This window comes from Perognathus longimembris, chromosome 11 (assembly GCF_023159225.1).
Source record: "Perognathus longimembris pacificus isolate PPM17 chromosome 11, ASM2315922v1, whole genome shotgun sequence".
In the NCBI taxonomy this organism is placed as follows: Eukaryota; Metazoa; Chordata; class Mammalia; order Rodentia; family Heteromyidae; genus Perognathus; species Perognathus longimembris.
Window position 1 is genome coordinate 39,235,117 of NC_063171.1, and position 12,562 is coordinate 39,247,678.

Genomic DNA, 12,562 nt, shown 5'->3' on the forward strand with positions numbered 1-12,562 from the left:
CTGCCCCCTCATAATGTAGGAACTCCTGCTGTCTAGTGTGAGATGCAATTCAGGTAAGTGACTTCCTGCTACATACTAGGAGCCACGGTAGGCACTGGGGATCCAAAGCTGAGCAGGCTACTGATGATCAGGGAGCCAACCCCCAGGAGAGGGTTTCTAGCCTTCTCCCTACCTCTGGGGAGCTACTCTGTCTCCATCTCTATTTTGTCTGTTGAGTGGTCGTAGTCCCCGTATCCTGCTTTGTTTCCCAGTCCTCTTATGCCCAGAAACATTCATCTCAGTATGTGTACTATGTAAGTATCTTTCCCCTTCAAAGACAAAACCTTTTCTGAATTCTCCCAGGAGTAAAAGGAGTGGAAAAGACCCAGGCTCCTGGTCCCTCCCATCATCTGCCTTTTTTTTCGCAAAGACAAGATCTCAGTATGTTAGTCTAGGCAAGCCTCAAACTCCAGGTCCTCTTGTTACTACGCCTAGAAGTACTGGTATTACATATAATATACCATAATATAATATAATATACATTATAATACTTGGTCTTTTTTTCTTTCCTTTTTTTGGGAGGGCCAGGCAGAATTTCTGTAAGTGATGTATTCTCTTTTTCATAACATTCTCTCTTGAAGTAAGGCACAGTGGCTCATGGCCTTAATCCTTGCTACTTGGAAAGCCAAGTTCAAGAAGGTTGAAATTACAGGCTAGCTGGGGTAAAAAGTTCAGAAAACCCCATCCCAACCAATAAAAAGCCAAGTACAGTGCACACCCATCATCTCAACTCATGGGAAGTGTAAAGAGGAAGATTGTAGTCCAGGCCAGCCCAGGCATAAATTCAATAATTTCAAAAATAGCCTTGAGCAAAAAGAAGCCAGGGACAGTGCTCAGGCCCTGAGTCCAAGGCCCAGGACTGGCAAAATAAAAAATAGTGAAAGTGAAAGGGCTGGGGTGTGGCTCAAGTGGTAGAGCCCTTGCCTAAGTAGTGCAAATGAGTATATTATACTATTGAGTATGGGGAAAAATTATCTGTAGAATTGGGGATTTAACCTAGTGGTTGAGCACTTGCCTAACAAGCATGCTAGGTTTGATCCTCAGCACCAAGAAAAAAAGAAAAGTTTTTGTTTTTTTTTTCTACAAACACCCAGAGAGCCTGACTCTTCAACCCAGAGGTATTTCTGGCTACTCCCACCCAGTTTCAGGGGGCCCTGCTTTAGGATACCTTACCTCTTTAGCTTTTCCCCCAGCAGTTAGCTTTCTGGAATGGTTCCTCTGTCTTGGATTACTTCCTTTAGCTCTTAGCTCACAGCTTCCAAGGTTACTAGACAACTGGCTAACTCCCTCCACTCTCAGGATATCCTTTGAGTGACAGCGCAAGTGGCCTATCCTAGTGCTAAACACACAGACACCTGAATTCTATTTCCCTTTGCGTCCTGTTCTGCCTCCGACCCCTGCAGACATGGCAGGCAAGCTTCTCACTTCAAGTAATAAATCAAAGCCTCACAGGCTGGGACCACTAATCCCAGCTGGACTCTAGGCCCTGAATTCGAGTCCTAGGACCAGCAGAAGAAAAAAAAGAGATCATCAATCCCATTCTGTCATTTCATAGAGTAAGTGATTGCAGCTCAGAGAGCTGGTATGATGCTCAAGAATACAGAGCCATCATGTAGGAAATTAAACCACAAGTTTTCTGATTAGCCTAGAGATCCTGCTAGAACAGGGTGATTGATAATTTTTTGATGGGGGAGGAGTTGTGCCAGTACTAAGGCTTGAATTCAAGGTCTTGCACTCCTATTTGGCTTTTCACTCATGGGGCTGGCACTTTTACTGCTTGAGCCACATCTCCAGTCCAGCATTTTTGCTGGTCAACTGGAGATGGAGTCTTGTGGGCTTTTCTGTGCAGGCTGGCTTTGAGTTTCAATCCTCAGCTCCCAGCCTCCTGAATAGCTAGGAGTATAGGCATGAGCTACCAGTACCTGGCTGATTGATAGTTTAAATGGGCTTGGGCTATCTCAGAAGTGGACCTTTTCACACATGCACTCACATTCTTCCATACTGTGCTCTGTGTGACAGTTTCACATTTGGAAACAGGGTAAAAGGCTGATGATCATAAAAGGCCTGAAGATCAGAAGAGCCTCCCCATCCCCGGGCTCCATTTCCTAGCTTCACTGATCTATAACCTCTACGTCTGCTTAATGAGAGGATAGCAGGCCCCAGGACCACAGGGACCTAATGACCCAACCCCACAAGGGTGGCCTGCATCAGAAAGCATGTGTCCTCATTTGCTTAGATAAAGGCTTCTTTTAAGTGGAGAGGCTTGTGCCAGGAACAAAATATAAGGAAGTAGTTGGGGTTACCAGTATTTGCTCAGCAGCCTTTGCCAAGAGCCTGCAATGCTCAGGGAGGTTGCAAGGTACCATTAATAGCACCTATGCCTCTGCAGTTACCGCCCATAGGCAGGGCCTTCAGGATGCTATCACAGCCTGGTCAGGGACAGACACATAGTTTAATCAATCCTTCACTCAGCATGCTTCCCTTAAGGAGAGAGGATGATGTAGGGAGAGGGCAGGGACTAAAAATCTGCTCTCACCAACATTCCAATGACCTCCTAGGGATCCTGTGATCACTTCTGGATCATCTTCTTGTTTGATCCCCAGCTGTATCCTTGGTTTCTTTTACTCATCATGGCTTGACTCTTTCTCTTTTTCTTTCTTTTCTTGTTTTAGTTTGTGAGCTGGTACTGGGGTTGAACTTGGGGCCAGGAAGCTGTCCTTTGGCTTTTTTTTTTTCTTGCCAGTCCTGGGACTTGAACTCAGGGTCTAGGCACTATCCCTGAGCTTTTTTGGCTCAAGGCTAGCACTCTACCACTTGAGCCACAGCCCCACTTCCAGCTTTTTCTGTTCATGTGGTACTCAGGAATCGAACCCAGGGCCTCATACATGCTAAGCAAGCACTCTACCACTAAGCCACATTCCCAACCCACTTTTTTTTTTTATCAAGTCTCTACCACTTGGGCCACATCTTCACTTTCAGCTTTTGGATGGTTAATTGGAAATTAAGAGTTTCACAGAATTTCCTACCTAGGCTGGCTTTGAACCACAAACTTCAGATCTCAGCCTCCTAAGTAGCCAGATAGATTACAGGTGTGAGCCACGGGTAGCTGACTCCATCTCCTTTTCTGGGTGTTTTCCTACCTCCTAAATGCTAGTGCTCCCCAAAATTCTGACCTTCACTATTTTTTCTCCTTATGTATACTCTTCTAAGAACATTTTATCCACTCATCTGATAAGCCAATAAAATGTATACCTATAGACTTGTCTAAGTGAAATTTTCACTTATCTACAGTGCTATTAGTCTACTAAGTTAGAGACCTAGGAGAAATCTTCACCATTCCTTTAGCATTTAATCTCAGCCTGATGATTCTCCCTTTGAAATCTCTCTCCAGTACCTCTGTTCTGCAGTCTTACGGCCATGTCTTGGAGGTGGCAGTGGTAAAAGAACTTAAGCTTGGAGTAGAACTATCCTGTTTAAATCTTGGCTCTGCCAGTTATTAATTGTGTGACTTTTTATTTTCCTGGGTTGGGGCTTGAACTCACAGTCTCTTGCTCAGTTTGCTTGCTCAGAGCTAGCACTCTACTACTTCAGCCATACCTCTAGCCTAACTTTTTGCTGCTTCATTGGAAATGAAGCCTCATGAACTTTTCTGCCCTAACAGGCTTGGAATCAAGTCTTGATCCTCTAGGTCTCAGCCTCCTGAGTAGCTAGGATTACACATTTGAGCCACCAGCACCAGGCATGTATGACCTACCAAAACCTTAAAATTTCTCTTGTATTTGTGTGTGCCAATTCTGGGGCTTGAACTCAGGACCTGGGCACTACCCCTGATCTTTTTTACATTCTACCATTTGAGCCACAGATGTACTTACAACTTTTTGTGCTGAATTGGAGATAATAGTCTCTCAAACTTTCCACGATCCTCAGACTTCAGCCTTCTGAGTAGCTAGGGTTACAGGTGTGAGCCATCAGTACCCAGTTCCTGTATTTTTCTTCTTTCTTTTCTTTTTGCCAGTACCAAGGTTTGTCAGTATCATGCTTGGTTAGCTGTCATTCCACTAGTTGAGCCATGCCTCCAACTCAGTTTTTCTCTGGTTAACTTTGGAGATGGAGTCTTGCCAACTGTCTTCAAATTATGATCCTCCAAGTCTCAGCTTTCTGAGTACCTAGAATTACAAGCATTAGCCACCAGCACTCAGCCTTCATATGTATTTTGAGGATTAAATAAGATGGTTCATCATAAACGATGCTAAAAATACATTATCTAGCACATTGTAGACACTTGGTACTCATTGATGTATGTTGGTACATAACTCTGATAACACAAGAAATATAACTCTACCTAGTTTCTTTCTCAATATCCTGTTGTACTGGATGATGGGAACAATGTGAGTCACTTTGGGGGCTTCCTTCTTTCCCCCAGGGTGATGTCCAGATGGGGGAGATATGTAATGGAAAGACCTGAGAGGGGTTGCTGGGCACTGGTGGTTCATGCTTGTAATCTAGCTATGCAGGAAAGGATCACAGTTCAAAGCTGTCCCAGGCACTACAGTCTCTGAGACTCCATCTCCAAGTAACCAGAAAAATACACAGGCTAGAGATGTGGCACAAGTGGTAGAGTGTCAGCTGTGAGCAAGCAAAGCTGAACAAAAGTATGAAGCCCTGAGTTCAGTCCTGGAAACTGGCAAAATGTATTCCAGCAGAGTTGTTGGTATAATTACTTTTCTTGTTGTTGTTTTTTTTCTAGTCCTGGAGCTTGAATTCAGGGCCTCGGCACTGTCTTGAGCTCTTTTTGCTCAAGGCTAGCTAAGCCACATTCCCAGCCTCCAAACTAATTTTTTTAAGTAATTATACCAGGCTAGGAGTTTGGCCTAGTGGTAGAGTGCTTGCCTAGCGTGCACAAAGCCTTGGGTTCATTTCCTCAGCACCACATAAACAGAAAAAGCCAGAAGTGGCACTGTGGTTCAAGTGATAGAGCACTAGCCTTGAGCAAAAAGAAGCCAGGGACAGTGCTCAGGCACTGGGTCCAAGCCCCAGGACCCGCAAAAAAAAAAAAAAAAAAAAAAAAGCGAAAAAGTTCAGGGCATGAGTATCTGGCTCTCTGTGCTACTTCAATAGCCTCTCAATTGGACTTTGTCCCTAGCCTCGCCCTGCTCCAAACCCTACTGCATGAGGGATCTTTCTAAAACAGAAATCTGCCAACGACCTAAGTGTAAGGAGTTGCATGACTGGTGATTGCTCACCAGACCCCATCCCCATGCCTTAACACAGTGCCCAACATGCTGTGGGACTGAGCCTAGGCGTCTAGGCTACCTTCCTGCCTCTCCATATCTGAGCTTTGATCTCTCCACAACGGACATGAGTTTAATTTCACCTTCTTGCACTTGCGCAGGCTGTTTCCACCAGCTGGAATGCATTGTTCCTTAAGTCTGGTAAATTCTCTTTCACTTCCCAATCTAGGTTATCTGCCAGCTCTACTAAGAAGTCTTCCCATCCCTCATTGCTATAATCCTTTTCCTCTGTGCATCACTAGCCGATAATTATGTGACTACATATCTACCGTGTTACCAGAACATCAAACTTCTCTGTGCTTATCTATCTCTGCATCCATCACCTAGCTCAATGTACAATATCAAGTAGGCTCATAAATTAGGGAGACCCAGAAATACTATGGGAAGCAGGGAAGGTAATGGGATGCCTAGGGGAGGGGGGAATGGCAGGCAACCACAAGGTCATGGCTATTTGAAAAAACAAACAAACCCCATTTAGCTTGTCGGAGGAACAGCAAGTCAAGCAGAGAGCCTACTTCTTCCCACCTGGGTAGCCCAGCCTCTGAGCCTCCGAACTACAAAACCCAGAGGCCCACGCGGTGCAGACCGGAAGTGTTCCATCCCGGTAAGGGGCGGTGGCCCAGTGGCGGGAGATTCAAACCTGGAAGAAGAGGAACATGGAGGGGAGAGGAGCAGGCTCGGCTCGGGCGACCTGTGAGTGCTAGAGGGGTCAGAGGAGGGTCCAGTAGGGGTGCAGCTGGTGGGTGGGCTTAGATATTGCGAGAGAGGTCAGGTCGGGGGCTGCTAAGCCGGGAGGTGGGGAGGGACCACCAGTCCTGGTGCCTGCGGACCAAAGAGTTGTGGGCCACATTGCCAAGCTGCGTTTCAGAGCTTTCAGAGAGCTTTTTCCCTTTTTCCCAAATTCTGGGTTTCCAGGGTCGGGAGAATGTAGGTGGTGCAGATGGCCCCTTACAGTTCAGTTACTGATGCCAAGCGCTGCCACTGGGACAGGACTTCTAAAGGAACCTAGAGAATCCTTGACTTTGAGAGGCCGCTTTGGGACAACGTCCCCCAAATTGAACGATGCCCAAATTACCTGTGCAGCTTGTTTAAAATGCAGACCCTGAGCCTTTATCGTAGAGTTTTGGCTTCAGTAGGTTTGGAGTCCACAACTCTGCGTTTATAAGCACTACTGTGCTTCCTTCCCCAATGACTGATGCAATTAAGTCTTTCAAAAATCCTGCTTTAGAGAGGCTGGAGTTGACAGGTTGGGAGGGCAGAAAATTTCCTCTGATCCTTGAATGAAAAGCAGAACCTTCCTTCGCTCCTCCCCCTTCTTTTCTATTAGGATTCAAAGAGCAAAGTCCTAGTCTCTCCACCTCTTGAAGGAAGCTGGTTACAACTTTAAAGCAGGAAGACTTTTGTAACAGGTTTTTTGTTGTTTTTTTTTTGAGACTCTGGGGTTATGTACAAAACCCCGCCCATCTCTCTCAATCCTCAGTTCATAACTCTGAGGTGATGTCACTCCTTTACTGGTCTATTTTCCATTCTTAACAACCAACACTTGTTCCTTGTACACCCCCTCAGAGGAACTGATGGTTTTCCTGTGGTTGGGCAGCACTTTCAAATCTTTACTTGGAAATGTGTGTGTGTGTGTGTGTGTGTGTGTGTGTGTGTGTGTGTTAACTTTCTTAACTGCCAATTCAAATAAGCCCTGCCCTCTCCCAAGTCATAGTGCAGGATATGCAATATAAGGAAAATAAAAAGTGTGAGTGACATTAAGTGAGTCAAAGATAGAGTCACTGCAAGGTCTCAGAGATTATTTTCCTGGTGGGTGTGTAGCTTTCTCCTCACCTGTGTGTTTTCATTTTGTATTGTTTTGCTAAGGAGAATAGAGAGATGGGAGAAAGGAAAAGAAAGAGACATAAAAAGAAGCTTTGGCTAAGGCAGAGTCTCATTTAAGGAATTCTTTTTTTCCCCTGCCCCCCAAGTTTCCATTAAATAAATGAAAATTTCACAAAAAGGAGGTTTCGCTGGGTGACTGTTACTTACCTCTGTATTCCTACTCAGGAGACTAAGAACTGAGGATCACAGTTCAAAGCCAGCCCAGGCAGGAATGTTCATGAGACTCTCATTCCATTTAATTACCAAAAAAGCCAGAAGTGGAGCTGTGGTTCCAATAGTAGAGAACTAGCCTTGGGCAAAAAAGCCAAGGGACAGCACTTGGGCAACAGGTTCAAGCCCTAGGACTAATGCCCCCCCCCAAAAAAAAAAAAGTTTTCTTTTCAGCATCATTTGAAGAAGTTGTTATCATGTAAAACACTATTTGTTTATTTTGTTTTGTTTTTTTTTGCCAGTCCTGGGGCTTGAACTCAGGGCCTGAGCACTGTCCCTGGCTTCTTTTTGCTCAAGGCTAGCACTCTACCACTTGAGCCACAGCACCACTTCTGGCTTTTTCTACATATGTGGTGCTGAGGAATCAAACCCAGGGCTACATGTATAGGAGGCGAGCACTTTTGCCACTAGGCCATATTCCCAGCCTACTATTCATGTATTAAACAAATTTTAAAAGTATAAAATGTTTAACTTTCATCAGCTTCCAGGTTTACGTTGCTGCCAAATTTCACATATAACTCAACTTTCACATCTGCTAACACCTGCTGAATTGACTTCACTCTGGAGTCTAAGGTGTTAATGTCTTCTTGCAAGCTTTCCTTTGTGTCTTCTAACATTTCGTGGGCTTCTTGAGAATGGCTAATGAAAACACCTGCAATTTGATAGAATCTCATTAAGCAGTCATCTGCAAGCATGATGTCATCACATGTATCTTCTAAATTTTGGAGCTGTTTTTTACTTATTTCTCCCTTTACCTCTGTGATTCTGCTCACATTCCATGCAAATTTGTTTATCTTTTGTTGATCTTCAAAAGTAATGTTGACATCTTCTGCAGCTTCCTTCATAGTAGCTGCCATCTTGGCAGGATTATCTGTTCTAGAGTTTGGAGGTCATGTGTTTGTTGTTTGCATTTTGTTTTTACTTAGTTGTTGGCCATGGGGTTTGAACTCAGGGCCTGGACACTCTCCTTGAGCTTTTTTGCCCCAGGCTAGCACTCCACCACTTGAGCCACAACATTTCTGTTTTTTGTTTTTGGGTTTTTGGGGTTTTTTTTTTTTTTTTGAGTAGTTTATTGGAGATAAGGAGTCTCACAAAGCTAGGTGAAGAGGCTCAGGGACAGTGCCCAGGCCCTGAGTTCAAGCCTCAGTATCAGAAAAAAGAAGTACTGAATGGATGGATGGGTGGAAGGGAAGGGAAGGGAAGGATGGGTGGAAGGGAAGGGAAGGTGCTGCTGAGGCACCTGACTAGGATGACAGTTCTTGAAGAAGTCATCATATAATGAAGGATAGGAAAAAGAACTATGTTCCCAGCCAAGGAAGGCTCTAGATACTCCTGCTAGGCAGCACTGAGACAAGGGCATGAGGTAGACTTTGGAAGAAAGAAGAGGACAAAAGCGTGGCTTCAGAGGAATTAGAAGAAATACCTTGGCACAGAAGGAGACCCCAGATAAATGGGTGACCTGGGAAGAACATGTGGGACCTATGGGAAATGCTTCTGGTCTCTGAGCAGGTCTGCATAGGGGAAGCTATTAAAAAGTAGCTTCAGTGCTGAGACTGTTGTCTAATGCTCCCTTCTTGACCATCTCACTTCCTTCCTCAGATGAACGCCTCACGGCTGAGGAGATGGATGTGCAGAGGCGGCAGAATGTTGCCTATCAGTACCTGTGTCGGCTGGAGGAAGCCAAGCGGTAAGCAGAGTCCAGAAAGATGGATCCTTTCTAGTCTGCCTTTCCCATCTTTCCTATCCCAGGCACCTTCTCCCAAAGCACATGCAATAGAACAAGGGGAAGGGTGAGTTGAAATAGCATCTTCTGTTTTGTAAAGCAAACCCCAAACATCGCATCTTTTTATCTCCCTATAGACTTCAATCCATATCCCTAAAATGTATGGATATTTGCTTACATAACCCCAGGTCTGATACAATTCCCACTTAAATTATTTGTAAATCCCTGGAATACTCATATCCAGACCATTTTCAAATGCTTCTTAGTGTCTAGAAAGAAAATCTGGCTGGGCACTTCTGGCTCACGCCTGTAATCCTAGCTACTCAGGAAGCTGAGACCTGAGGATCACAGTTCAAAGCCAGCCCAGAAAACCAGAAATAGTGCTGTGACTCAAAGAGCACTAGCCTTGAGTGCAAAAGCTCAGGGACAGCACCCAGGCCCTGAGTTCAAGCCCCATGACTACCACCACCAACAACAAAAAGAAAAAGAAAAAACTCTTTCAATTGAGATATTCAATTAAGGATATTAGAAAGCTCTTACACTTGTCTCTTCAGTCATCTTTAATCTAGAGCATATCACCTCTCCTTTTTAGATTTTTTATGTCATTGTCTTGTCTAAGAAACTAGATCATAGACCAGGAATATGGCCTAGTGGTAGAGTGCTTGCCTTGTATACATGAAGCCCTGGGTTCGATTCCTCAGCACCACATACACAGAAAAAGCCAGAAATGGCGCTGTGGCTCAAGTGGTAGAGTGCTAGCCTTGAGCAAAAAGAAGACAGGGACAGTGCTCAGGCCCTGAGTTTAAGCCCCAGGACTGGCAAAAAAAAAAAGAAAGAAACTAGATCACTTTTTCTGTAGAATATCCTACATTCTGACTTTATTTGCTTCCTTGTGTAGTTTAGCTTCTTCCTGTATTTCCTATAAATGGATATTGGCTTTAAAGGGTTGATTAGATTCAGGTTCAACATTTTTACAAGAACACTTCTTGGGAGTATGTTTCACATCACATCTCGTAGGAGGAAGACAGTGTCTGTTTGTCCCACTTTTAGTGATGCTAACTCTAGTCTGGGAGATCAGGTGATAACTTGATCTCTGTTATAAAGCTCCCCATTAAACCTTTCATCTAATGACTTCATCCATTGTTGGTCCTCATGAGAACCTATTATTTTATTGGGGATGTAAAATGACTAAATTTTTTTGGTGGTGCTGGGGAATTGAATTCAGGGCCTACTTTCTAATTTTTTCCTCATTAATGACTACTTTTAATTTCTTCTTCGCTAATTAACTGAATTTTTTTCCTAGAAATGAACTTTTCTTTGTCATCTTAGGGATAAATGGTTACCCTGAAATTTACTTTGTCCAGAGAGGACAGGATAAATGCTGAATTATTTCCTTGTAACCAATATTCTTTTTAGCCAGCCGTTGGTGGCTCACACCTACGATCCTAGCTACTCAGGAGGCTGAGTGAGATCTGAGGATTGCTGGTCAAAGCCAGCTGGGACCGGAAAGTGTATGAGATTCTTAGCTCCAATTAACACCCAGGAAACTAGAAGTGGCACTGTGGCTCAAAATAGCCTTGAAGCAAAAGAGGTCAGGGACAATGCCCGGGCTCTAAGTTCAAGCCCCACAACTGACTGACCAAAAAAACAAAAACAAAAAAACCCCCATGTTTTTCTAAGGTTTTCTCAGAAACAGTTAAGATGGAGCAGACAGGAAATCAGGGATCTATGGCAAGAATGCTCAGAAGTAACATGTGACTGGCTCCCTTTAGGAACAGACACTTCTTTGTAGGAAAGTCTGGAAGGTTCCATTTGAGGAGCTCTTATTTTTGCCTTTGTAAAACCACCAGCAATTATTTATTTATTTAATCACTACTAGGGTTTAAATTTAGGGCCTAAAGGCTGTCCCTTAGCTTCTTTGCTCAAGGGTAACTACCACTTGAGCCCCACCTCCATTGCAGGCTTTTTGGTAGTTAATTGGAGATAAGAGTTTTCACTGACGTTCCTGCCCATGCTGGCTTCAAATGGTGACCCTCCTGCGTAGCTAGGATTACAGGCCACCAGTGCCTCGTTTAATAATGTGTTTAAAAGTTGAAGTGTTTTCACAATCATTAGCTCTGGCAACTGCCCACAGAAGCAGCATTGTGCTCATTTTGCCAATTATGTAACTGAGTCCCATAGGTTAAGTGAGGGACATGGAAAGTGGGCCTTCTGGTCCAAAGAGGTCTGACTTCTTTCCCTTCGTGTTTTCCCATTCCATCAGTCCACAGGATCCCTACCATCCTCTTCCTCATCGAAGCTAGTGAAAATCATTGTAGCAGACATGGACTTTTTTTTTTCTCCCCCGGTTGAGGGGCTTGAATTCAGGACATGGGTGCTGTTCCTGAGCTCTTTTGCTCAAAGCTAGTGCTCTACACCACTTTGAGCCACAGCACCACTTCTGGTTTTCTGCTGGTTGATTGGTGATAAAGGGTTTCATGGACTTTTCCTACCTGGGCTGGCTTTGAGCCAGGATCCTCAAATCTCAGCCTCCTGAGTAGCTAAGATTACAGGCAAGAACCACCAGCACTGACTCAGACAAGGACTTTCTGTTCCCAAGTTCTTAGAGAACAATGCAGACAGAAAGAGAGAAATAGCAGAGTCCATTTGGTTCAGCAATCAGATAGGCAGCCAGGCAGATTGAGAGGTTCTGCCATGGAGTAGTCTATGTAACCCTCCCTGAAGATGGACAGGTACAGTGTCGCTTAGGAAAGTTATTCTTGGGTGAATGGAGCAGAAAGTTGACCAGTCCAGGCATTTGGAGCAGCTTGAAAAGAAGGGGAAAGAGGGAAGAGTTAATGGTGGAGTAGAAATGGAGAGGGGGAGGCAGGTCCTGCCAAGATGAGTGGCGCAGTGTTTGTGCCCACAGCTGGATGGAGGCCTGCCTGAAGGAGGAGCTTCCTTCTCCTGTAGAGCTGGAGGAGAGCCTCCGGAATGGAGTGCTGCTGGCAAAGTTGGGCCACTGTTTCGCCCCCTCCGTGGTCCCCTTGAAGAAGATCTATGATGCAGAGCAGCTGCGGTACCAGGTGGGTGTACAGAGGACTTCACTTTTTACTTTCTTCCTCTCAAGCTGCCCCTTCGCCCAGCTGTGAGGATACCATTACCATAGCATTTGTTGTTCCGCCTTGGACACTTCTGAGGAGGAAAACAGATGCTGTTAATCATCACGCTGGGACCAGAGGTGCTAATTTGTGTTTCAATCAGATGGTGTGCACTACCCTCAGCAGCAAGGGGCTCGTGCTAGGTACGCGTTAAGATGGCCCTGAGAGGTGAACTGCCTGTCAATGTTCCTCTCACGATCTACACACCGAGACTCCTGGGTTTTGTCACCTGGAAGTGTTTTTCCACCATGTGTCCCTTCTCTGCTCTTGCCAGC

General features: G+C 44.8%; 2 protein-coding genes across 3 annotated transcripts in view; one reads left to right on the forward strand and one right to left on the reverse strand.

Moving 5' to 3' along the window:
* The first annotated feature begins 5,986 nt into the window (after positions 1–5,986).
* Positions 5,987–12,562, forward strand: part of Iqgap3 (IQ motif containing GTPase activating protein 3) — a 44,020-nt gene continuing 37,444 nt past the window's right edge. The window contains exons 1-3 of one of the 2 annotated variants that reach the window (XM_048357506.1): positions 5,987–6,023; positions 9,024–9,111; positions 12,056–12,212. In XM_048357506.1, the coding sequence (XP_048213463.1) occupies positions 5,987–6,023; positions 9,024–9,111; positions 12,056–12,212 (282 nt within the window). The remainder of the gene's footprint in view (positions 6,024–9,023; positions 9,112–12,055; positions 12,213–12,562) is intronic. The other variant, XM_048357507.1, reaches the window with a different exon arrangement.
* On the reverse strand, positions 7,892–8,281 carry LOC125359667 (prefoldin subunit 4-like). The gene has a single exon (XM_048357508.1). The coding sequence runs from the start codon at positions 8,279–8,281 to the stop codon at positions 7,892–7,894; it is 390 nt and encodes a 129-aa protein (XP_048213465.1).